This window comes from Electrophorus electricus, chromosome 10, assembly GCF_041902795.1.
Source record: "Electrophorus electricus isolate QZ-2024a chromosome 10, ASM4190279v1, whole genome shotgun sequence".
Lineage (NCBI taxonomy): Eukaryota > Metazoa > Chordata > Actinopteri > Gymnotiformes > Gymnotidae > Electrophorus > Electrophorus electricus.
This window is the reverse complement of record NC_137506.1, coordinates 20245585-20272523: the sequence shown is the minus strand read 5'-3', so window position 1 is coordinate 20272523 and position 26939 is coordinate 20245585. Positions and strand designations below refer to the sequence as shown.

Here is a 26939-nt window from a genome sequence, read left to right as displayed (position 1 = left end):
GACTGAATCTACCTAATCTACTAGGACTGAAGCTCAGATTGTGAAACTGAACCTCTAATTTTTCAGGGTATTTTTCAGTTCACCTTTCACCTAATTTTAATTCCTATTGTATGTTTATCTGTGTTTGTGTTCTTGTCCAGGCCATACTGGCTGGACACATGTTTGCGCCTGGTGCTGTACCCCGAAACCATGTTCCCAACAACTCACCATATGGCACTCAAGTTGGCCAGCAGTCCCAGTACACCTTGAACCAGAAAGTGCTTCCAGGACCCCAGGGCCAGCCCAAACCTCAGATCCTTGCTCAGGGATGTACCATTCTCACCCCCAGACCTCCTACCACCATGCCTAGAGATGGACTCTCACGCAAAGCTGCCAACCAAAGAATCAACAAGTAAGGTCTCAGTACAATACTCCGTATTTAATTTTCAGTTTACAATTATATTTTCCTACAAAATCACTAATTTTCTTCTACGGAAATCCAGTGTCAAGCTTCTAACTGCTAAAGATTTAAAATATTAAGTTAGCTATATTAACCAAACCTAACACAAACCTATTCAGTTCATAAAGCACTTGCATTTAGCTTTATAAGATAAATTAGGTTTATATCTTAAATTTTCTAGTTCTGTTGTCTAAATAGCTGTTATATTCCAAATAAAATATATTATTGTATTTTGTTCTTCTGTTCTTATATTCCAAAAGTTACAAAAATGTGCAGATAGACTATGTATGTGAAAGCCAACAGTTTACAGTAAACTATCAAACATTTCTGCTGCATGGTACAAGTACATATTGAAAGCTATAATAATGCAACTGTTGGTTCTCTTCCTCTATCAGCACTCATACATACACCCACAGGTTTGTGATAGACCTCTGCTTCATGAGTAAACAGTGCTGTTCAACTGTTGGGCCATGTTTATGAGGGTGTTTGGAAACATTTTGTTTGGAGATTTGCAGACAAAAGTGTGGGAGGCAGAGGCAGGAACCAGAGAAAGCCCAAATTGTCATCTGTTTCTCACGCTGCATCTTGACTTTATTGCTGCACATCTGGCCAAACTACACAACAACGGCAAACCTCAATGGTATTGCTGGCCTGTTTGCTGGAAGCACATGGGCCGCCTTGGTGGGCTGCTAGTACAACCCCCACTCCCCCTCCTAGTCAGGCCAGGACCCCCATCTCCAACTCAAGTGTGCATACAGCATATATACATACACACACACACAAACATCCTAAAATTAGGGGTCATGGGACCATTTGTATAGAATAGATTCAATTTTAGTTTTGTGTGCATCAGGGATGTTAATTGTTTTACATTTAAAACAATTAGTCATGCTTTTAAGATTAGATAATCATCTGCAAAGCATTTAGAGTAAGTAGATGAATAAATATAGCTGGAAGGGGCAAATATAACCAAAGCCTCTGTGGGGCAAGCATGACACAGCCACCAGAAAATGCAGAAATGCTAATGTATACTGCATTGCTTTTTTCCCTCTAGCTACACAGCTTCACCTAGATGACATTGTAACTGTTTTTCTCCAAGAAAAAAAAAAATAACGAGGAAGTGCTTAAGGATTTCTGGGGCATTTCTGTGGGGTTCTGAAATTCTGCTATTTGGTATGTATATAGCTGAGATGCCTTGACCTGTATAAACTGTCAGGCAGGAGTTCTCATACCAGAGGGAGTGGAATAAAAGGGTGAAATTAGATTAGTTTTATTGGACTCAGATGAGAATGCTGTGAAATTACATCCTAAGGACAGCTGACAGTGGTATGATTTGGTGTTTGGTTAAATAAAGATGATCTTTTTTACTTTTGCTGATATCATGTGTGACACATTTAAATAAGTGGGAGAGTAAGAAGAGAGATAACAAGTAGTTGAAGAGGGTTGGATAATTCCTAGGGTGGGAGGGTTAAGGAGAGAGCTGATGGTTGAGAAAGGGGTATGATAGTGGTGGGGAGGGTAGGTGCGGTGTTTGCTCCTCTGTGTGCCTTCCTGGCCAGCCCTGTGTTTACACTCAGCATGTGGAATTCCAGAGCCCCTCACACTCTCTGCAGTCCTGCATTTTTGTGGTTAGCCTGTGTGACATGGGAGAGTGTGGGAAAAACGGAAGCCTGGAGACCAAAAATGCTCAAATGGAAACACCGAGCCAGTGAAAGGAACAAAAGTAAAAGGAGGGAGCTGAAAAAAAGGCAAGTGAAAGACAGGTGAAGGGAGAGGAGGAGGAATAAACTTTGGAATGAGATGGAGTGGGAGAACAAAATGCACAGGCAAAGATGATTACAAACAGAAAATGAGTATTAAACTGTTTCCTTTGGGTGTTCTTCAGTTTTCTATTGATACAAAAATAACGCTCTCCTTCTTTATCATTTAATGGAAGCGTAGTTTCTGCAGTCAGTGAACTAGTGTCTGGGATAACTGTATAGGAGCTGAGTCATATTCTCTTTAGAGAATTACCTGGCTTCCAGCCAATTAAACCATTTACAGGACCAGACATTATCCCTATGAGATAAATTATTACAGTTCACACAAATAAAAAAAAGTGCAATGCAGTATGAAATGCATACTGAGCATTATCATAGATGCTGCCTGGATCGATGTGTATTCATAAATAGATACGTGGGTACACATGCATTGGAATCCATAGAATCTATACATTTTGAGACCAATTTGTTATACCTTTTATGGGTACTAGTTGGGTTTTTTCTGAAAGGACCTGAAAGGAGCCTTTTTAGAATAAGCTTTATGAATGTATTTGTATGTTCTATTTGCAAGGCATATTGAGTGTTGGAGCTGTAGCCAAGCAAACAGGTTGCAGAGTGGTATAACTAATAGTTTGACAATTACAACAGTACTGTTGTCTGGTGTGCTGCCACTGCTGCTACTTCCAAGGAACAAAAAATGCAATTTTCACTTTTTGGCTTAAAATAAGTAGTAAAGAAATAAGCAATTGGCTTTCCAAGTTGTTAAAAATGTGAAGCCTTAAGTCTTGTCAGCATGCAGCATTCAGTAGTTAAACTTAATAATTTAAGAGTTAGAACGAAGTCTTAAAATGAAGGAGGCAAAGAGTGTATAGTGGATATATGAGAAATTAGTGTGTTTAGTTAGCACTGCCTTAGGTTACATTTTGAGGATGAATCATGACAATAAGAAAAAAGCGGCTCATTGCAAAAAAGTGGGGAGGACGAGAAGTAAAAAATAAAAGTGAAATACTGACACAGATTAATGAGTGTTTATATTAACACAGCCTGAAGTTTGTTTTAAGAGCTTTAAAGATGTTGGTGGAAGAGGCAATCATAGGATTACACTACGGTCTGTGTGCACATATAATGGTTATACTTTGTATGGATAGATGGAAAAATGTGCAAAACATTTTAGGGAAAATTAAGTACATTAAAAGATTTTAAAAACGCTGTTGCATAATGCATTTTTATTAGTGTTTTTAATGCAGTATTACACATTAGGTCTGCTCTGTTCAGAGTGTAAATGGAATTTAACACATGCCATTGAAGCATATATATTCACAACAAGTGGTGCATAGATACACTCATTGCTGAGTAACTGCTGCAAAGAGCCTTGAACTCAAATTGCCAATAAAGTACTAAAGTGTTGCTTCCTGCATGGTCAGCTGGGTCTTTAATTGGAGCATTTCTATCTGCTTTGGTACCCTGGGGTTGTGCAACCATATGAAAGGCCAACTGTGTGTACCCTACAACGCAGCACTGTGCACCCTCATTACTGTGCTAATTCTTCTCTGGCAAGCCACTGTTCTGTTACTGGAGATTAGTGCTAGTTAAGCTTTATTTATTGTTCCCAAAAATGCTTAGGAGATTTAATGTATAGTGTTACAGGCATGTTAGCTCCTGTTTTTCACCCCTCCTGGATGGAACTGATGATTTAACATTCTCACCATGGCCAGATGTTCTTTAGGAGAGGCATAATTATTAAAGCCATTTGCTGCCAAGGTGGGACATTTGTCATAAATTCCATAATGTCTGCTATTAAGACCATGCAATTAATCAACAGCATCAAATAAAAGCACAAAGAAATACTTGGATAACAATATTCCAGTAAGCACCACCCCTCTTTCTTAGAAATGTGACTGTGATAGAGCTACCCTCCACCACAGTGTGTTCATATGGATTCTGTGATTGAGATGCACATATGCTGTGTATGTGTGTGTGTATATATATATTTATATATGTGTGCATGTAAATTAACACAGGAATAATTTGGTCATACTTTATTGATGTGATTAACATGCATGGAAAAGTCTTATTTAGTGAGGACCTGCAGGGGAAGTATTTGAGATGAAATATTGCTCTTATAATATGTTAGTAGAGCTTAAGTTTAATGTTTATCTGGCCAGAAAAGTTTGTATATTTTAACTAAGTAAGTAAAATAAAATTAGGTTAAGAGAAAAATGAACTTGCCTGTGATTATATTTGTGGAGAGGTTTCCATGTTGTTTTGGAGGGGAAAAGATGCTCTAATCTGTGTTGAAGGGGACTTTTATGGGGAATTTTCCTGCCCAAAGACAGGAAGTGACATCACATTATTTCCTGTTTTTCCGTTACAAATTTCCGAGAGAAAATTCAAGAGAAAGGTGATGTTTTTTCCCTTGAACTTGTAAATAGTAAATTTTTCCTTTTTTGAATGTTTTTGTTTGTTTTTGATTGGATATGGTTTTTCCTTTGCACTGGAGCACCGGGAGCCAATAAACACCTTTCATTTTGTATCCAGCTTGGAGTGTACCTATGTGTCTTTTCCACCCGACCATTAAAGTGATGGTTATTAAAATTATTTCAAGAAAACAATGCAGCCATTTTCGGTGTCTTGTGTCCCTGAGGAAAGCTAACCTTTACCTATTTTAGCTCACACTTCATTTCCTTGATTGACACACTGTTTGACAAAACTCACATAACTGCCCACATTAACAATTCAATAGCTCAGGACACCTTGCATTACAAGACCAAAAGACATGGGAACTACTACTATAGAGAAAGAATGCCTGGTCATTTTTGATCAGAAGTCCTGATCAAGTAAACTTTTCTTAGTGAGTCTTGGCTGGGCTCTGGAATAAGTGTATATTGGACCCCTCAGACAAATCAGAAACAGACTATTTCAAAGGCCTGGAAAACAAAGTTTCCTTACTTAGCCAAGGTGCTTATTGTTCCTATAATGTTCATAGCTGAGGACAACAACAGTTTTATGCGATAATACTGCAAGTAATGTTTGTTGTCCCCAAGTTTATTGTACTAGTAATTGTCACTGTTTGTAATCATGTATACATGATTCTCAAGAACACAAAAGCAGATATGCCCCCCCCCAAAAAAAAAGGAGAGGTTAGGGTGCAACGTTTGTAGATATGTGTTATATGTATCACATATGTGTCATATTAGAAATATGTCTTGAGTTCATCTAAACCTTTGGCTGTCTGTTAACAGGCCTGCCTGCCCCATATAAAGCGCCATCCAGCAACAGAATATCAGGTCAACAACATGTTTTTTACACCATATGTGGAACCATAGGTGAGTGCAGTCATACACTCTGTATCCCCCTTTTTGGTTTAAATTTTTTTTCCCCCAGCCACTTTGTTCTGTCCTGCTTTATGGATTTTAAGATGTCCAATTTTCAGCCTTACGTAGAGTGATTAATTGAGCATGCAGTTGGATCACATGCCTGTGACATTTTATTGGCCTGAGCGCTATAGAAACATTATGCCCAGGAAGGAGGGTTACCCTCCCAGCATCAGAGGCAGGCAGCTGCACATAGTGACCATTCCTACATTGATAAATCCTGTTCAGTGCAGCTTTTTATTTTTATCAGGTACTATGGCAACAGGACATCTTTAGATTTAACTGACCATCTTGGCCTATTTCCAATTGGAATCCATAACACTTATGAGTGCTAAAAAGGACTGGCACCCAGTCCTCCTCCTGACCACCTCATACTGAATTTTTGCTCATCTAACACAACTGCTAAGCTAACTGCAGTGCCCTTTATGAACTGGGTCAAAGTTAAGGGGCACCAGAACTGGGACTCTAAACCACAGCGTTAAAGCATCTAGTACATTTTTGTATTAACAGTGTAAGCAAAATGTAGTCCATAATGGCAAAGAAGGCACATTCTTTGTAAATAACAGACATAGCATGAGACCTGAGCTTATGTTTAAGTGATTATTAAGACTCCAAAATAAACCGCCCACTTAAAGAGACATCTGTTGGATGAATATATCACTTTTATGTAGCATACTGTCCTTCCAACTGTGAATTTGATGCATTTGAGTAATTCTCAACTGTTGGATGTTAAACTTTTCATAACAACAGTATCAGTCACTCAGTCCAGTGCTGATTGTGGTTTATCTTTCAATACAGTGAATTTCACCAAAAAATGGCATTCACCAGCCACTTTACATACACACATATATACATACATACATACATACATACATGTATGTGTGTGTGTGTGTGTGTGTGTGTATGTGTGTATATATATATATATATATATATATATATATATATATATATATATATATATATATATATACACACACACACACGTATACATATATATATATATGTATATGTGTGTGTGTATATGTATGTATACATATATATGTATGTATGTATGTATGTATGTGTGTGTATATATATGTATATATATATGTATGTATGTATGTATGTATGTGTGTGTATATGTATGTATACATATATATATGTATGTGTGTGTATATATGTATATGTATATATATATATATATATATATATATATATATATATATGTGTGTGTGTGTGTGTGTGTGTGTGTGTGTGTGTGTGTGTGTGTGTGTGTATGTATATATATACATTTGAATGCCCAGAGTATTTCATGCTCCTGTATTTCTAGCACCACCTTTTCTGGAAGCAGTATTTCTAGCAGCACTTGAGCACCACATGCATATTTAATTTCCTAAGTTAGTTATCTAAATAGTTTTTAAATGCTACCAAACATAAACTTTTTTCTACCTTATTATAAATATAAATGGCTGTTGCTGTGTATTTAGTATGATATGATTTCTGTATGACAGATTTATATATGTATTTATATTGCATTGACAGGCATTCTCAGTAAATAGGTTAAATTAGTGAGATGCCAAAAATCCTTACCTTATTTTTTGGGAATATTTAAGGCTGTTGCAAAGTATGAACTGAGACAGATATTTTTGTGCTTCAATCATGATTCTTCATAAATGGGTTGTTTCATTTAATAGACACTGTATTCCCCCCCCACCCTTGTTGCAAGCATTGGCTTTCTGCCTTTACTCCATGCCGTATGAGTCTGCGAGTGTGAGCATGCGCGCACACACCCACACATACTCACACCCCTCTTCCTGGGATTGCACAACTCTTTCCACCTTGGAGCCTGAGCATGGGTCTGGAGGAACTGTTGATTTTATTGCAGTAACAGTGATATTAAGCAGTTTAAGCTGCTGCACATCTGTTTGTCTGATCAGGACTTTTCCCCCAAACGTCTTCTTTACTGTATGTATGCATGTATCTCGCAATTTATCATGCAGTGCACAAACAGTTTATTAGCATGCAGAAAAAAAATGACAAAAATCACAAAAACTAAGATATAATTTGGTGCGCAATAACGTCTTTGTTTCATTACAATTTTTTTTTTTCTCGATGTATGTACTTTGGCCTAGTTAAACATACAACTTATAAACTCAACAATAACTGCAACCCAATCTGTAGGGAGCTGCTTATGAATTTCATGAATGCATTTTTCCATTATATGAGAGATGTGGGCTTGGGAGGGGCTTGGAACCTGAATAATAGTAGGAGCAGAGAGAGAATGGGTAGTTTGAAGACACTAGGTACAGGCAAGAACACAAAGTACAGCACAGCCAAACATTGTGTTGCTGTGTTATTTTAGAGTGAGGAAGGTCATCTGTGTCTTTGTGTTGAGATAAGTGACCTGCTCTGATTGAGTATAAGAAGGATTTAAGGCTGGTCTATATTGGCAGCATTCTTTGTGATCTGTTGTCAGTGTGCATTTGTCACCCTCTGTTGCTCTGTCAGTTTACCTTTATCCCCAGTTCCCACCTCTTGGGTTTTTTCCCCCCTTATGCTCTCTTCCCATTAGGCCTTCTATTAGCAGCCACTCACTCTACTTTCACTCACATTTGAAGGCTCTTTGTGGGATTACTGCTTTGGGCTCATAAAATGGATGCCCAGAGCATCTCCTTCTCTGTTGAAGCACTTGCAGTGGATTACCCTGGTGATTTGTAGCAATCATTACAGTGATGGGTAACACACTTGCTTTCATCAAAACAAATTTGTCACTAACAAATCAAATCTAGCTGCCAGTATGATGTTTATTAATGCACAATTTAAAAAGGACAGAATTTGTTTGCTTTTGTTATTACCAATTTACTATCCGTATAATGAACAGAAAGAAGATAAATTTGTTTCATCGGGCATGGTAGCATTGTCTGTCTGTGGGGTGTGAGATTTGAACAGGGCCAACCCTACACTTACCAGAAACATTAGTGGCCCTGCCATGAAGGAAAGAGCACATGGTGTTCCTTAGACCTGCAAGAGAATCCTTAGGCCACTGAGCGCTTTCACCGTGTACCCCCTAAAAATTCAAAACCAAACAGAGACCTCTTTTTCAACCTTTTGCTTGGTTTTGGCAGTGGCACACAGTGCAGTTCCAAACCAAAAACCACACAGGGCCTCATTTTTTCACTGCACTTTGGTATTTCATCTTTTCTCTTGTTCTTGTGGTATTCTTTTTTTTTTTCTTTCTTTGTTTGCTATTATGCTTGAATCACAGAATTTGCTATGAATATAAATACCTTTTCTGAGGGATATATATTAGATGAATATACAATGAAAAAGGGAGAAATATTTTCTCCATTATCTCTTTTTTTCCCCACTGTTCTTCTTGCTGAGCTTGGAAAAGCCGCTTCCAGCAGTGCTGTCACTGTATTGGATGTTGGGCCTGATGTTTTCACTCTTCTGCACCATAAGGCCTCATGGTATAAAAGAGCACCAAAATAAACAGAGTCTGCAGAAAGGGAATTAAAGAGAATATTGTTTGGAAGCACAAACACAGCAGCTTCAATTGCACTTGGAATTTCTTTTCTCCTGTAGGACTGGCTGTGGGCCAGGAGATAGACCAGGGAGAGGGGAGGACATGGAAGGGACAGCTACGGCTTCTGCTGCTGCTCTTATCTGACATAACCCTGTTTACCCAATAACATGAAATTCACCAGGACTCCTGTAGTGTGGTCTGTGCCTGCATTCATGTAACTGAAAGGGAAAGCATCTGTAGACACGTTCAATCTTTTTGTTTAATAAATTTGTATTTCATAATATCTTGGCTATGATGGTGGTTAACAATTTAACTATAAATAATTGAGGATGTGTTTTGCACAAAGACTGATAGTTTATAGATGGTTCTATGGTATCTTTTAATATTTCTTAATGATTATTCCCATTTACTGTTTAGTTACTATTTAGTTGTCATTGCTTACTACTGTTATGATTCATTTTGTATTGACTTGAGCTGGTGTCCAATTACAGTTCTAGGACTTTGAGGAAGAGTATGAAAGCTACATTTCAAATGATCATTTTCAATAGAAAATTTGAGAATGTGGAATTTGTGTCTGTATATGTGCATGTCATTGTGTCTTTGCAATAATCCCATTATGTGTATCAGTCCCTTAAAAGGATCCTCTGTTGTTATCTCTTGCTAGGTCAGTCTGTGTCTGGCAGACTCTTCCAGAATCAGGGTTCCAATAACAGATAACACAAGGACTGCTCCCTTGACTACCCGAAGGTGTAAGATCAACCATTAGCATTCATTCTTATAACATAAGAAGCAACCATTGTACAAATGGTTAGGCTAACATTTCACTAGGTTCTACCTGATGCAACTGAAAATTCACTTAAACAGAATGTCCTTCCTGTAAACCACCTCACAAAAAATACAGCTTGGCAGTTAGCTTACCAAAAATATTTCTATGTTGTGTGCTTCCTAATCTTTTCTTACTGTTATCTTGCTCCATATGCTGGTGCCCCCCTCCCCTGATGAGAATCATATCTTCCCTTATAGTATTTGCAGTGGTGGAACAGCTGATGAATGCTGTTACCCTCGAGACAGTGTCTGACATCAAACCCGCCTTATTTATTTTCTTGGAGAGCATGTGGGTGTGCAACGGGATAGCCTGCAGTGTAAGAAATCCCTGGCTATGACACGAGCAGGGATCTGTTCCATGGCCCAAGACTTTCTGGTGGCCTTCAGTTCCTCCCCATCTAGCCACTGCAGTTGACCAGCCCCATTCTCACCATACAACTGCTGCCATGGAAAGACGAACAGACGGGCAACAACAGCTGCTGCCTATACTGTACTCAGCCTGGACGATATAACAGAGCTGGCAAAGTAAGTTCTACATTATAGGCTTTGCAATATCCATCTTCAGATTTTATGTTCAAATATATGAGAGTGTGGGCTTGCTCTTCAGATTGTTTGCAGTTATATTATGTAAACCATGTTTAAGAAACAACATATGCATTTAAAGCTGCATTTGTTTTCATTATTTGTAAATAAACATTATATGTTGGCTCTTGAATGGGTGAAAAGGTTTCTCTGCTCTCTGAAGATATTCGAAAGCATCCCCTCGTCAATAATGAATGTCTGTATAACCATTATATAAAGTTGATGTAAGCAATTGTAGCTTTAAATATGCCCAGGAGGCAATAGGGATGGAACTAGATTTAATTATTAGCAATTCACATATATTGTAAAACTGTTATTCAAGACTATAATACCCTCTGTAAAAGTGCCTCATGTGGTTACCACATGCTGCTTGTATATCAGTGACTCTGAGTACCTTATGTGCTTTTTTTTTTTTTTCTCTATTTTCTGTTCTAGTAGTAGCACCCAATCCCCATGGCATCTGTAATCTATGTACTTCATTAACAGGCCCTAAATAAACCTCAGTTGACTTGTGTGGATGATAAATTGAGGAAATCAATTAATCCTAATTTGAAAGCAGTTAATCCTTCCTCGCTGAACCCTGTTGTTAGGAGTTACAACTCCTTAGTGAAGCAGATAACCCTTGGTCACTGAACCCTGTTGTTATGAATTACAACTCCTTAGTGGTGCAGTTAATGAGTCCTGTTTTAGAACCAGTAGTGGATTTGATTTGGTACTTGATCAGCACATTCACATCACTTCTGGTATGTTAATAAAGTATTATATTTGATTAGGCTTGCTTGGCACATTGTTGTCCAGGTAAAATTTACAGAAATTATTAAAAAGTAAAAGTATTAGATCAAATACTGTTCCCATTTTTATTTTAGGCTGTAACTTGATTTCAGTCAGATTTAGTAAGCAAGGTTTACTGTTGAAGCATGCAAAACACAACCTGATATCCTAATTTGAGGATATGATACTGTTTATTTCGTCAGGGTTTGATTTTTTTTTTTTATATACTTTTAAATTTAAAACTAAATTTAACTATTTTATTTTGTATCTGTCCTGCATGTACTTGAACATTATTTTATGATAAATAAAACTTCGTGTGGAATTGAATATTAAGAGTTTATGACCAAATATTTAAACATTTTTTTTACAGTGCAAAATGTTTTTATTTGATTAATTGATAATCCACTGAGGTGTACTGGTAAAGATATGGTGGTATCTTTTTTCCATATGGTATGCAGTTAAGTGTAATAGTGCACATAAAAAAACTCCCTGGATTTTCACTGTTGGTTTACTCCTGTGAAGGAACTTGTAATTGTCTGTGAGATAATGGGATCTTATGTGTGCTATTAAAAGTTTTTAATGAATTTACAACTATTTAGAGACCCATGTCCCTCTTTTTTATATTAGTAAATGCATCATGATTATACCAGTAATTGTGTTATTGTACACAGTTTTTGGTTTTCAATGGAAAAAAAAACATTTAAAGGTTCCAGGTCTGCTGAAAACTGATTTTGCATTAAATATTTTATTTCTTCCCAATTTCTTTAAAATGTATTTTTATGCAATTTCTTTCCAGGTTTTCAGCAGTAGTTCCCAATTCCCACCCACTTTCACTTTATGATGACTTCCAGCCTAGAAGAATGATGGCAAATGCATGCTTCCGCCACAGCATGTGTACATAGTTTGAACTGCTACGTAGCCAGTACTGAAGGACACCCGCTCATAAGAACTGCCAAATTCTGCATGTGTGACATAGAAGAACCTTGCAATTGACCAGTCGTGCTTCAAAATGATCGGTGGGAGGGGGACACCCAAGTCATCCTTCCCACCCAGTGAGAGCCTGGCCAGTCCATGGTCCATGTCGCCATAATAATAGTCTGTTCTGCTTCCTGCTGCTTGTGTGTTCAGTTTTATTGCTGCGACCCACGATACTAGCATGCTAATGCCATTCACAACTGGTTCACAGGTGTAAACTTTTTTGGAAAAGGAAGGATGGTTTTGTTGTTGTTTTTTTCCCTTGTCAAGAAAATGATGTGCCAGCCTATGAAGAATCTGCTACATAGGCATGTATGAGCAGTAAGCACTGTCTTTAAAGCACGGTGATTTACTCTGATTGCTTCAGAGGCTTTGTTTCCATACATTCCATACATTTAAGCCAGTCAGTTGTAACAACTTGCATAAATACAAGTAACAATAAAAGAAACATACTTATATTTTGAAAGAGTTCTATGCAGTTCAAATAAATAATAATGTTCTGAATCTTACATGAAATAACTAAGCAATACTATGATTACTCTATTTACTCATACAGTACTCAGAGCAATCAAAATCACATGTCAATTAAGCCTGTTTTCAAAAGATCCCAGACAGATAGGTACATTATATTTTCAATACACCAATCTGTGATAGTTTTGTGAAAATACCTTGCATTATTGTTGCAGAAACTCTCCAAATTCAGTCTTGTCCAAGACTATTTTTAATTTAAAAAAGGTGTTTTCAAAAGTAATAGCAATAAAAAAAACATACAGTTTGTGATCTAGCTTAAAATTCATGTAGTGTCATATGTCATTTTACACTGAATTGTTTGCTTTGTGTACATCTAATGACCAAATATTCCTAAAAGCTCACTGTGGTGTATAACAGGAGGTAAACAACCAAAACAGAACAATTTTTCTTCAGAAATGTTATTTTTCCAGCATGTTTGTTTCATTAATAATATTTTTATTATTATTGGTGTCTGTTAGCCTGTCTTATAGACAAACAGTGTAGGGTACTGTGAAGACCACAGTGCAACTTTCAGCATGGGTGAAACCTGTGCATCAAGGTTTTACAATATAAACAAAAACCTGCCAGTGGCTTTAGCATCAACCAGGCAGTGCTCTTATTAACCCTTAAGTCTGTTTTTAATATATCCAGTAGGCATTATCAGTGTTCCTTTGTGTACTGACCACAGCTGCTGAGTCATCCTGGATAAAGCAGCTTTTGCATGTGTCACTAAGTAAGCACTGTCATTTTATTTTCAGAAATGCCCAAGACATTTGCATTGAGGCATGGACAGTTCAAAATGCTAAAAAAGCAACAGGGGAAGAAGAGGAAAAACAAGGTAAAAGCAGTTCAAAGGTTCTACGTGGAGGTCTGAGGGTTGGTAGAGTAGCGTTTGGTGGCAGAGCCACCTTGAAACAAAACTCATATGCAATGTACTGCTTTGAAGCATCATGCTCCGGGGCCTCAGAGTGGGTGAGAAGGATGTATGGAGGTATTTTTAAGTCCAGTTCTCGCCCCTCTCACTTTCCTTTCCCTTGCTAAGGTATTAAGACCTCTGTAGTACTGTCACTGGTGCCAAGACCCTCAGCTGCATTTGCAAGATTTGACGATCATGTTGGAGAGCTGCTCCACTTTAGGGGTTCGTCCCACGTAGTAGAGGATGGTTAGAGGCTCTAGGTCCTGTGGCACACAGCAGGGCGAAGCTGATGCCTCTGGGTTCAGAGTGTTGTACAGGCTCAGCAGCTATGGGAGAAAGCAAGAATTGCTATTAATTAATCTTGGTTAAATTCTGCACACAGAAGAGCCTTATGCCTGCTTTTTGACATGCCATTTTTGTAGGAATGTTAAGTGTTGGAAATATAGAATGAGGGTAGCCCTTTATGGCTTTGTGTGCTTGTTTTTGTTGCTGTTGAAAGGCCTTGCTGTAAATGAGGCCTCAGTTCCAGATGGACCTTCCTGCTAAGAGCAAATAATCAAAAAGCCATGGGCTCACCGTGCTGTGTGTAGTGTCAGCACTACGCAGGTATGGGCAGGGTCCAGAGCAGAAGTTCGCATGGTATCCTTTAGGCTCATGGATCCATCTCCAGCCCAGGTCCTGGCGGAAATCAATGTAGAGTCGGCGAACACAGCAGTTCTCTTCATAATTACTGCATTAGAGAGACAGACAGACAGACAGAGAGAGGATGATCAACCGGTCCACAGCCTCCTCGCTCTGTAAACCTCTTAATTCCGGTACTCTGCTTTTTTGGCACAGCTGATTCATTCATTCAAAGACATTTCCATAGTCTCAATGAAGCAATGGAGCCAATTCTTACTTGACATTTTTAAGCCTTCTATTTTCATTCTGCACTGCCTTATAAACAGCTCAGGCTGTGTCTTTGGAGGCTCACAAATTCCACTGTGAGGTGTGTCATTTTTTTCCCCTCCTGGACTGAGCCCAGGCGTCTAATGCTTTCAGTGAGGTAAACCGAGGGATCCGTGGTCTGAGGAGCCAGTATGCTACGCAGATGAGCCCCCTCCTATTCAAATGCAAGAACAGATCCCAACATGCTGATTCTTCCTCCACACTTAAAGCTGTCAGAAGCCAATTAAAAGGTTTAGTCATGCAGTCTCTTTAGATATAGACGGTGTGTTCATACTATTTGGAATGTGGCCTGAATAGGACTGGAAAACATAAACGGTGAAATATGCTTGCAATGAATCAGTTCTGTTTCTGATTCTGCAATGTAATTGATATACACACACACACACAACTGCACACATTAATTGAATTGAAAAGCATTAAAACATTTATGCTACTTGGCAACCAGAGCCTACTGTTAATGAAATCTATTGTTATTATTAAGCGATTTAATTTATAACATTGTATTTTGGCCCCACCCCAATATTGTTGATACATATGTTCCTTGGCATGCCAAGTGAAAGAAAACACAAATCAATTTTTTTATTCATGACAAAATGACTACCATCATTATCCACATGTGCTTAATCAACAAGACCAATATGTATTAATCACTTCAGCCCTTCAGGGTCACTACCAAGTATATGTATTCATCACTTCAGCCCTTCAGGGTCACTACCAAGTATGTTGAGAGAACAGGAGCAGGCTCTCACGAGAAGCAGTAGTTGGTGTCCAGCGCCCGTTTGCGCCGCCGGGATATGGGTGGCACGTCCAGCCGGTGAGGAGGCAGCATCATTAGGATGAGGTGGGGCTGCTCCTTCTCCTTTAGATTCCCGCTGTTGTCATTGTCCACGTCCATACCTGTGCACCAGACAGAGCTCAGAGGGTGAGGAGGTTTTGAGGGGCATGGTGAACTCTGACCAGAGTCAGCCTCATGCTGGCCACAGCCTCTGCATCTCATTCCGGCAGAGTCAGCCCCTCCGCCCACCCCCTCTCGGCCGTCTGCTCATCCAATCGGCCCCTGATAGAAAAATCAGCTCAGGTCCCGGGAGAGGCGTCGCCAGTGGACGCCCCTCTTTAATTTAGGGCCAAGAGTCTGAGCGCCCGTGGCAGCCGCACATTCTTCGCAGCGGAGACTGTTGATGGAGTGCGGAGCATTCCCAAAACACTCAGACCCCGTGGCCCCCAGCACTAAGTGAGATTCCAGACTCGACTGTGTTCCCATGATCGAGCTTGCAATCTCTGTCTTTCTCTTGAGTATTATCTCCAGCTACAACTGAGACCCATATGTGTTGGATGGAACTTCAGAAGGCATTTATGTTATCCCAGATAAAATTGGTAGAAGAAAACAGAGATGAAGGTGACAAAAAGGCATAACTGAAACTTCAACGAAATGAGAAAAGATAAATAGCTATGTAAGATATATTAGCTATATAAGACATATAAGAAATAGCTGAATAATATCCAAACCATGGTGGTGCAAACATTTTGTTGTCCAATTTGGCATTGATGCAAAAAACAGTGAAGTAATATTTGATGCAATATCTAACTGATCTAGAGATAAAGCCTTTTGCTAATTACCCAAGAATCATGAGCATCTAGCTATGGCAAAAGTGGTCATATCCATTTTATGCTGCTAAACGAGTTCATTTAAGTTATGCTAAGGTATCTGGATCAATTTGCCAAAAATAAATATTGCAAAGTGATTTGTGTAACAACAACAAAAATCCAGAGCTGCTTTTGGACTGATGCAGTGGTGCATGTAGGTATGGTGCTTCCACACCCTCAAACAAACTCCTTGCTCCAGTGCATCTCACCTTTGAATTTGACTTCCAGGACCTCGTTTTTGTTCTCAATGATGTCACCATTTGGGTTAAAGGTGTGACAGGGACAGTGCACACTGATCTCCAGGCCAAGGTTAGTTTCTGTAGAACATATATGGAGCACAAAACTGTGAATGGAGTTTATAGTAGTTCTGTTGTTTGTGATTTATCATGCAAAGATTCTGACCTTAGGGTTATAGTCAAATAATTGTAAATCATAAAGAATAAGCTCTCTGCACATAAGGCATGCATAGTGTTGACCAAAGAGTCTAAAGTCTGTCAGAAGTGTTTTCATATTAAAACAAAGTTATTTGTTACCTCCTGAAACTATTTTTTTAATGATTTAAATAATTTAATTCCAGCTATTCCTCTCCAGCTACGTTTGGGACAAGTGTTGTTTTACTGTCCAACAGATCAATTTTCTGAACTGTTTTCTGTATGGTTCCATATTTTTTATAGAAAAATGCAACTCAGTGTGGGTGGTTTATAATATCTATGTTCAAGCTATTTGCCTTGGAAAGAGTCCTCAGAAACTAGCAAGCCTTTTTTATGGCTTATAGACTATATGGGATTCATAGGAATCATAGGAAGAGCTCCATGCTGAGGGTATTTTTGTGGGCATTTTCAAATGCTGTACTGGCCCTTTAGATAAAACGAAATGGAGATGTAATACCAGCTGAGTCTGAAACCCATTCCCATTCCTTTAATATTAAATTTTTTTTTTAGATAGCCTGACTGAAAATATTTAATCAAATGCTTCACCGTTTATCAATGTTATGAATATACATGAACATCTTATGACAAGTTTCTAAACCAAGGATAATAAGTTATACATCTTGAAATATTTCCTATTTACTCACCTCTGTGCAAAAGCCACTCTCTCACTGTCTCTGTGACATCAAAGGAGACCCACTCAGATGTCCCCTTGGTCAGGACATTCTTTCCTCCAATATACCGCTGCTTTGCAATGTGCTCATCAGGCCGTAGTATCTGATAATCAAACACACAACGTAACAGACGTTGGGGGGCTGGGGGGCTGGGGGCGAGGGGGCGGAGTTTATGTAAAGGTCAAGTCAGAACTTGGATTAATCCACACTTACAAATCCAAATTGTTCCTGACATTGTTTTTACAGCCTTTCATCAGCAAAATAAAATATTTTATTGTCAGAATGAGTAGTTGTGTAATACGCTACTGTACAGTATCACACACAGAGACACAGAGATACACATACACACACAAGCTCCAGACACTGGCCCTGCCAGCACTGCCTGAGCCAGACTCTCAAGGATGCCCAAGGCCAATGCATTCTGCGCTTTCCCTCATGGAAAATGTGACTCCCTCCCAGTGTGTGAAATATCCCCATATTGCTTGTTAGTGCATGCATCCCAGGTTTACACTCAAGCCTGTTTGAATACAAGAAGTAATTAAGCTACTTCTAAATGTCACTCCAAACACCTTGATACCAGGCCTTACTCAAGAGGCCTTGAAGTAGCTCAAAGGTGTATGTAATTCCATAGCCAGTACAACAATGTCTTCTTTCTGTCTTCTTCTTTCAGTCTCTATTTGACCCATCAAAATTAGGTTGGAATAACTAGGTTTCAGAGCACCATCAGAACTTACTTTAACTTCCTTTGTGACTCAAGGTGAGAATAGGGACAGGTAGCATATCCTACAGGTCCAGCTCCTGCCAATCAGATTCGGGCGGAAGGGTGGGCAAAACCCCTGGTGCATCGGCCTCCCTCTCCCTTCACCCCCTCCTTCCAGTGGCTGACCCTGCCTCTATCTCCTTGAGAGCTCCTGGAAACCATCTGTGGGCCTGTCAGGCTCGGCCTGCCCCTTGGCCAGGCCCTGGTGGAGAGGCGAAGTGGTATGCAGGGGCCGGAGACGTACGTCTCCCTGGCAGGAAAGACTGGAACCTGATCATGGCTCCCAGCCTCTCATGGGAGATTAATGAGGAAACCGACTGAAAATCCCCCCTCACCTCATGCATACACTGTAAGTATATATGTATGCACATAGTGTGTGTGTGTGTGTGTGTGTGTGTGTGTGTGTATGCATGTATGTGTGTGTGTGTGTGTGTGTGTGTGTATATATATATATATATATATATATATATATATATATATATATATATATATATATATATATATAACCCTACACACAAAATATCTCCTAAAACTCTCACCTTCACTGATGTATTACATTACAGAGCTCTGGCTATGACAGTGGCAAAAAGCAAGCTTTAGTCAGGCTTTCTCAGAATACTTCCTTTGTTCACTTAAATTGTGCAAATGCACTTCTGTGTAATCCATTCACCACCTGGAATAAAGATCAGTGCCTTAAAAAATGGAAAAGCATGAGTTAGGGAGAGTTAGGGGACTTGATATAAATTCAGTATTCAGTATCTTTTTGGTCCCATATACAGATCCATGATGATATATAATAAGGTCTAGCACAAAGAAACAGCTGGCCTGGGATTCAGTGTGATGTCTACTTTTCATAGTTTACAGTTTTAGGTCATGACATTTTAGTAATTAGAAGAGGTGTTCCTTCCCTTTCATTAAGGAAGATCTATTCTGCTTATGATGGAGCACATAGTACTTTCTCAGATGTGGTTTGTGATTGTAATCTTAGGGGTTGTGATTGCAAGCTATTTGCGAGAGGCATCCATATACAAATGCCAAAAATATGTTGGAAAATTATATGCCAAATAATGTTCAATATGCTAATATGTAAGATCAGCAGGGCAAATTCCTCTTCACACTGGTTCCTCACATAGGTGTAGTCCAAAGAATTATGAGAAAGTGTGTTATGAGAAATCATTCCTAAAAAGCTGTACTTGTTGTGAGCTATAGTAAGAATAAAAACATATTTCAGGGACTGCCGTTGACACTTCACTGTCTATCAGTGTTTGAAATAGAAACTAAACTATTGGGTTTATGATGATACACAGCCCACTCTGTATTTAACATCAAAATCTTTGAGAATGGATGAGCCCACTCACCTGATAGAGCTCAATACGCTGTTCATTCCTGTTAGCACCGGAGTTTGGCACCCGCAGAGCACGAAATTCTGCCCGGAACAGGTTGGTGGAATTCTTCTCCATAGACGAGACATTGAAGCGGAATACTTTAGACGTTATCTTGGCACAGTTGGGCAGGTCATCTATAAGGCAATGAGCAAAAGTCAATCTCTCCAAGTCTACTTTAATGGAGCATCACTGCCCATATTCCGTTTTCATTCTCAGATCTCCATCTCCCTCAGATGTGAATGAAAGTGATTATTCGCTCAGGGAGAGTGCAGAGCCAGGGCCATGTCCCATCTGTTTGTGCTTTACGGAGGAAAAGTTAGCAACAAGTTGAAGTCATGAAATGAAAACCAAATGTCCCAACTTAGGTTGGTGAACCAGGCGCAACAAGCCTGGGATACCATTGTGTGGTTCTTCACAGCCGCTCTACTGAAGAACAGGTGTCTCAGAACTGGGAACTTCCAAATACTAACTGCTGGTTCTTATACTAAACCAAAGACAGAGGAATATGCCTTTGAACAGATGCAAAAACAACACACAGGGTTCACTCAGATCATAGATTGAATTTCACTCTATTGTGTAAAAGTACTTTAAATGACTTCTAAGAGCAAAGCATGTTGATGACAGTCCACAGTGCATTAGCAATCCATGAAATCCTAAGTTGGATGGCATGAGAAATTTGCTGGGCTGTATTTATGTAACAAATAGATGATGCCAGTTGGACTGACGAGCAGTGCAGATGTAGACAGACTTGAGTGTGTGCCTCTTGCTAACGCACTCTGGTTAAGCAGATTCTTTTCTTTATGGACCCTAACACCACTTAATGTGTTTTTTCTTTAATAGGCTGAATACATGTAATATGGAACAAAACAAGCATTTGGATAATATTCTGTAAACCAAAGGGAAATATCAGTGTACAGCCAAGTCATCAACTATTTGGACACCTTTGTGGTTAGCAGGGACACAGAATCTTCAGAGAACCATATGCTAACTTGATAGTTATGTTTAATAGCTAGTCAGCAGAAACAGACTCAGCCTTTTTTCATAAATATTTAAATGTGTTTGATCTTTACTACCTGTTTACAGATTTGGCACATAGACTAATAACTGCTTTTCCATATCCTCTTTCCAAGCAACCTTTTTTAAAGTTCACTCAAAATCCACTGTAACTTTCCACAGAGTCCGAGAAGCTACAAAGACTTGTTCTGCACTTGTGTCTTTAACTCTCTTCCTCTGTTTCCCCCTCTCTAGTCTTCTTGCTGTAGGTGGAAAGCCCCACTTTGAGAGGAGATTTGAAATTCTAATCAAGTCTTAGTTTCTTTTTGGATGACCTCATTTTTCCCATTGCAATGGTTTAAGGTGGATTTCACATTATGGCCTATTTTTGCCAAGGCTTTAGTCTTTGGGTCATTTGTTCCATGGCTGTGAGTGTGGGGGATTGCTGGCATAATTGGATGAAATGCAGAATTCTATTTCACAAATCTCCCTGCCAGATTTGAGTTAAAGGCTAGTGCCGTAAAGGTCACATCAGCTTGTGTCTGACATCAACCTTTCAGGTCAGTGCATCCTTTTTTGGATCCAGACAAAAAATACAGTATATGCAATGCAAAACTGCCAAAGTCTCATTGAGAGTAGTTTGGTGTAATGTCAGCAATATTGATTACACATATGTACTGATTACATACATACATATATATGACTACCAATACAGTAGTCTTTAATTTGTGCTATAAAGGTTTGTTCATAGCAAAGGTTTTGTTTTTTTTTAATAACATGCTTGTACTATGCCACAGTTAGTATGATTGTATTGATTAAACAGGGTATATAAGTATAAAAACTCACTTTTGCTGTGCTGAGTGAAATCATGCATAAAAACACACAGTCACAGTCCTCCATCTTACTCATCCCATATAGGTCCTGTCTTAGATACTGTCTTAGACACTGCAGGACCAACGACTTCAGCCCTCTCTTCCTGTGTCTGGGATGTACCTCCATGCATGGTCCTCTTCCTGACAGGTGACATCACACAGAAACTTCTGAAAAAGCAGTCTGCACTCTCAGGGCAGCCACATTGCCCAGAGGACTGTTGGAGATGTCAGAGACTGGAGGTAAACACAGGAAATGGAACTAAGGAACACTGGCGGCCATGTAGCAGCCAGCAGCTAAGAAACAGTTTCAGCTGCATTTAACCAGAATCAAGGCTGGGAGCATAAATAAATTCAATCATGTTATCAGAGTAGCCCAGTTATTTATCTATCACCCCAGTGGTTTTCTATAATTCTCACCAATCAAATATTAGTTTGATATGTCCTTATTTTTTAGAAATAAATGTTTTAAATAACTAGAATTATTGTTGTCATTCTGGTTCAAAGGTCATTACATAATTTATTGGGGGTGGGGGTGGGGGGGCATGTACCACCTATGAACTGTTTTTGTCTACTTACAAATTGTTCCACTTACAGTTGAAATTGGGCCACTCGGTAAATAATTCAAGGGCATTTCCTTGCAGGTCTCTTTGCTGTTGACCTATGTTAAGTGACCATTTGATTGAATGACTCCTTGGACTATTTAAAGTCTTAGAGTAAGCACCACTACAACACAGTGCCCTTGTGTTTCTTTGCACACCAAGGGAGTTCTTGAATCATGACAGACACATACACATACAAACACACACACACACATACACACACACAAACACACAGAGCCTTGTAGGCTGACTATGCTTAGATGAGATAATGCAGTAAGGCTTGCTGCAGAAGTTAGACTTTTTTCCACTTGATCAGGGATGAAGAGGAGGAAAAAATCTGTGTGTGTGTGTGTGTGTGTGTGTGTGTGTGTGTGTGTGTGTGTGTGTGTGTGTAGAGTTAGGGGGAGGACTCTGGCCCTCCAGTATTGGCCTGAAATTTTGGTCTCTGTTTTGCTTGGAAATTACATCACCTTCTTACTATTCCATATATCAGAAGCAGTGCTGTCTGTAGCTCCAGCCCACAACCTCCCCTCCCTCCCTGCTCAGCCACTGATTACCTAATGCCATACGCTATTAACCATCCCCAGGAGCAGGCTACCATCCTTTAACCCAATCAATATAACACTCACTTAATACAAGGTCACATGTAACAGCTTCTTGACTTCACTGCTGGTAAAATCTGTTGGATTGTATTTTCCATCCATTCTAGTCTGAAAAAATTGGTGTTTTTAGTATGTGCCACAGAAGTCAAAAATTGGTTTACTAAAGCAAAGCTAAATATGCAGAATGGAGAGAATACTCAGGTATAATACTCAAACCGTCTGTATTTGCCACCAAATTCAGGTCTACCCAATGGGTAAACAATCCTGGTGTTTTGAAAATGCTTTTAAATGATTTTGATTCACTCTTTTTGGGAACATACAAAGGAGGGGAAATTGAAGTTAGAGCACATGTTAAGTAGTGGATAGAAACATAATATGTTAAAGTCTCCAAGTGGATAAATGCCAAAACAATCCCCTTTGACCAGAGCTCTATTAATCCCATACATTGCAAACAAAATACAATGCATGCAACAGTCATTAGTTTTGTTACAATCTAAGCTGACAGTAAATATACATTACAGTATCCCCATGATGACATCATCCAGATTTGATAGCAAAGCAGGTCCACTGAATGTCCAAATTACACAATGGCAAAAGTAAATTATTGATTCAACTCTGGCATTACTGATGAGGGTACAAATCCATTACTTTCCCCTACATCTTATGTGCAGACTGCATAACTTGGCAATAAAAGCTGTAGGAGAAGTATCTTGATAACCAAAGCTGTTGATTTTTGTAATGGCAAGGCAACAAGTAAGCCATTTATTTGGTATGGCAGCTAAAGTAGCTGAGGAAGTGTATATTTTGAGTGTCAGAAGCACTTTAGTTGACCTGAAATCCACATTTGGCACATGAGCTTGTTTGCGAGCCAAAGGACGGTCTGTTCAGTGTCTCTCTAGCATAAAACACCTGTTGATTTGGGAAAAAACTTACATGATGCAATGACCTGCTGCCATCACTAAAGGCCAACTTCCAATTCTTTCACTTTCCAAAAAGTCTCTTGAGACTTAACGGCAATGAATGGGTTGTTAAACGTGTATTATTAATCAAGAGTGGTTCTACTTGACAAGATAATGCATATGCTCTTTTCAAAGCATCATTTTACAACGTTGTGTAAAACTTAAAAGGCAACTATAAAACAGTAATATTAATACACGGTTCTAGAAAAACAGTAAAACAATTATTTACATAAAACGCAGTTATGGCGTCGGTCAAGCACGACATGGGAAACACTGACGACTTGTTCCATGGACAGTAAGAAAGCATCTTTAAAATGATTCCATGCCTTCCTGAGACAGTCTGGTCGTTAGCTCAGTGGAACGGACTGGCGCACTCACACTACTGAGTTACGATTCAACACCGTCAAAACACAGAGTTCAATCATATCATTCTCAAGTCTCAAACTGCGCTGAAGAAGGGAGGTGACAGCGGTACCACGGCCAGCAGTCCCGTTAGGAAGAAGGAACAACGCTCAGTGCCAAACGAGGATGCCATGCCATTTGTTTTCCCAGTTTATTGACATTGCTTGTCCACTTGACAGCATACAATTGACAAAATCTCGGACCTGTCTGATCTTGTATTGAACCACAAGGACAGACTTACCCTACATTACACTGTTAATTCAAGTGGAACGCTTTCCACTAAAGTTCAGGTGAACGCGCTAAAATGGATTGAATTTAGGTTACCTACGGAAATGATACAGCTCAATCTACTAAAGGTATGTTACGTACACGCCAATTTGGCTCAATCTAGAGCCTCTTGCCGTGGTCTGGAATGAATAGTCTAAAGAACATATTATGTCCCTTAAGTGTTAACACGGCGAATACTCGTAGGGATTCGTGGAACTTTTGTCCCCTCTATCTGTAAAGATCTACGATTGTGTGCTGCCACACCGAACCCTTATTTTAACGCCATCTTCATATATCAGTTTCCATGGCAAATTACCGCAGCCTAAATGAAATTACCTTAGGCGCTGTGTTGCCAGCCGTGATCAAATGACAAAATTACGCACCAAATTTGTTGCGCCTACGCTTAGTTACAAGTTGCAAAAACATCTGTTGTCAAAACATTATGCGATACGTTATCTAAACAAAACACCTTGATATTATAAGGTTTTACAGCTAAGGAACTAAAAGACGTTGGACTGTTGCATTCCCTCAAATCAAATCAAGAGAATAAATAGGCATGGGTACTTACTATTTTCAGGTGGTCCCTGAATCATGTTGAATTTGTGTATTTCTTTTGCGTAGTATTCAGTCTCCGTGTTATCTTGTCCACAGCTTTGCTGCCGGTCTCGCCCTAACTCCTCTATCAGTTCTTTAGTACTGTTATAGAGCGCTAACACCTGATAAGGTACCTGACCGGGACTAAGTGCTTGTGGCGGACTAGTCAGTCGCAATTTGCTAAGAATTTGTCCTCGAATTGCTTCCACTCTCTTTTTCTTTATGTGGTCAATGTCCACAGTGGTGCAAGTAGATAGAGAGAAAATCGTGGTCACGCTGTTTAAAAGAAGGAAAAACAAAAGTGCTCTACCCAGATGCATGATTGTGTATATTCTCACTTGTCAAACAGCTAAGAGAGTTCCAGTTCACTTAAGGTGAGCTATAGTTAAGGCAAAAAAAAAAAAAAAAAATTTAAATACACTAAAAAATGTCAAAAATAGATAAAATCTATGAAAGTAAATTCCAGGTTATCCTCTCAATCGTGTGTCGTTCAAGTTGTGAGGGAGTATTCTCCTTGAGATTCCATCCTGTAAACTTAAAAAAAGTTGCCACGCATTGCACTCCAAAAACTCATTCCAATATAATTCCATAACATAGCTAAAGCATCATAATTGTTATACTAAGTGTTTATTTTCAAAGTCTTGCTGTCCCATCAGTGTATTCCCTTAATTCAGCTTCTGTTATCGACTTTTCCTCTCGTTCCCTTTCGACTTTCCTTGCTTCTTCGCTTCGATCAAGAGTTACGGACCCAACGAACCCGTTTCGCTCTAACTGGTTTTTATAGTGACGGATGTTCGTGACGTTTGGAGTACGTAGGCGGGACCAGCGCATTCAAGTGAGTATGTTATTTCCCATTGCCTGGTTAATGGTTTGCAAAACTCGTATTATTTCAACAATTAAGTGAAAAAATGGTGACCGGAATTGAACTGAAAAACATCGAATGTCAACTCCTCGCGTACAGAACACCCCCCCCCCCCCTTTCTTTCACACACACACACACACACACACACACACACACACACACACACACACACACACACACACGCTTGCGCGCGCGCGCGCACCCCCCCTCCCCCCTTCACCACCATCATAAATCCATGCGCTCCCTCTAGTGGACTTTTAAAATAAACAAGTAAAATTTGATTATTAAATTATTAAATATTTCTCTGTTATATATTAAATATATCGCAGTGTAAAAGATAGATGGGACTGTGTACTGAATCTGTACACCGCAATCTCTTTAATTAACGCTATACCAGTTTTTAACAATACTTATTGATTAGTTTAAAAATATATACATTTATATACTTATAATCATAGTATGATTCCATTACAGTGATAAAATGGCAATTTTTGTCTATGACAGACTTTTACTTTGTGAAGGAGTTTCTTTGAACTTTTTATTCATTCAGTCATCATGCCTGATAATGACCATTTTATTACAGGTTTATTAAAAATAGTGTTTAATAAAAATAACCCATGTCAACTTTTAGTGTTTCTACATATGATGAGGTCCAAGCCCCCCAAAGCAAGATTTATTGGTAATATTCAAATACAGAATAAAAATTGCCAGATTGGTAGGTCAACCAACTATACATTGAATTACAAAAATAGATGCTGTACTTCCATTAAATGTCATGAAATTCAATTATCTCTTAATAAATCACAAGGACATAGACATCGGGAGCATACAGTTCCTTTACATGTGTTGTCCCCCGTAAAGCATTCAGAGAACTGTTGATGGCTGTCTAATAATTATTCCTGGATCATAGAGTTTTAGTATCTAACATCAAAGATGGCACATACATTTAGCCATAATGTAAAGGTATATGGCCTATATTTTTGAATACACTTTCCTGTACATAATCTATAACTTCATTCTGAATTCATTTTTATATAGAAAAATCATTAATTGTAACATGCCTTCTGGTCTATAGCCATGTTTAACAGTCTGGGACCTGGAATAATCATGTGATTAACTATTTGTTGTTGTTTTCTATGCTGTATCATATCCATTTAAAACACACAAAGGGATTGCTGTATGGCTAATGATAACTCACGTGTACTTGGAGAAAGGAACAGTGGCATATTTGGAATTTCTGGGGCCCCAAGCAAAGTTATATCTAGGGCCTCTAATCAAAGACATCTTTATTTT

General features: G+C 39.0%; 2 protein-coding genes across 4 annotated transcripts in view; one reads left to right on the top strand and one right to left on the bottom strand.

Moving 5' to 3' along the window:
• The window catches only part of ttll5 (tubulin tyrosine ligase-like family, member 5), a 58987-nt gene extending 47137 nt beyond the window's left edge, over nucleotides 1-11850 (top strand). For 2 of the 3 annotated variants that reach the window (XM_081722344.1, XM_081722343.1), the window contains 2 exons: nucleotides 141-391; nucleotides 835-4501. In XM_081722344.1, coding sequence (XP_081578470.1) covers nucleotides 141-391; nucleotides 835-919 — 336 coding nt within the window. In that variant the 3' untranslated portion in view covers nucleotides 920-4501. Of the gene's footprint in view, nucleotides 1-140; nucleotides 392-834; nucleotides 4502-9742; nucleotides 9826-10101 lie in introns of those variants that run through there. The other variant, XM_081722342.1, reaches the window with a different exon arrangement.
• Nucleotides 11851-12564: 714 nt separating this feature from the next.
• Nucleotides 12565-25535, bottom strand: tgfb3 (transforming growth factor, beta 3). Its single transcript, XM_027023738.3, has 7 exons — nucleotides 24759-25535; nucleotides 19470-19630; nucleotides 17325-17454; nucleotides 16459-16566; nucleotides 15355-15502; nucleotides 14234-14387; nucleotides 12565-13983 (listed from the first exon to the last, which is right to left on the bottom strand). The coding sequence occupies exons 1-7, from the start codon at nucleotides 25102-25104 to the stop codon at nucleotides 13825-13827; spliced, it is 1206 nt and encodes a 401-aa protein (XP_026879539.2). The 5' UTR covers nucleotides 25105-25535; the 3' UTR covers nucleotides 12565-13824.
• Between the last annotated feature and the right edge of the window lie 1404 nt (nucleotides 25536-26939).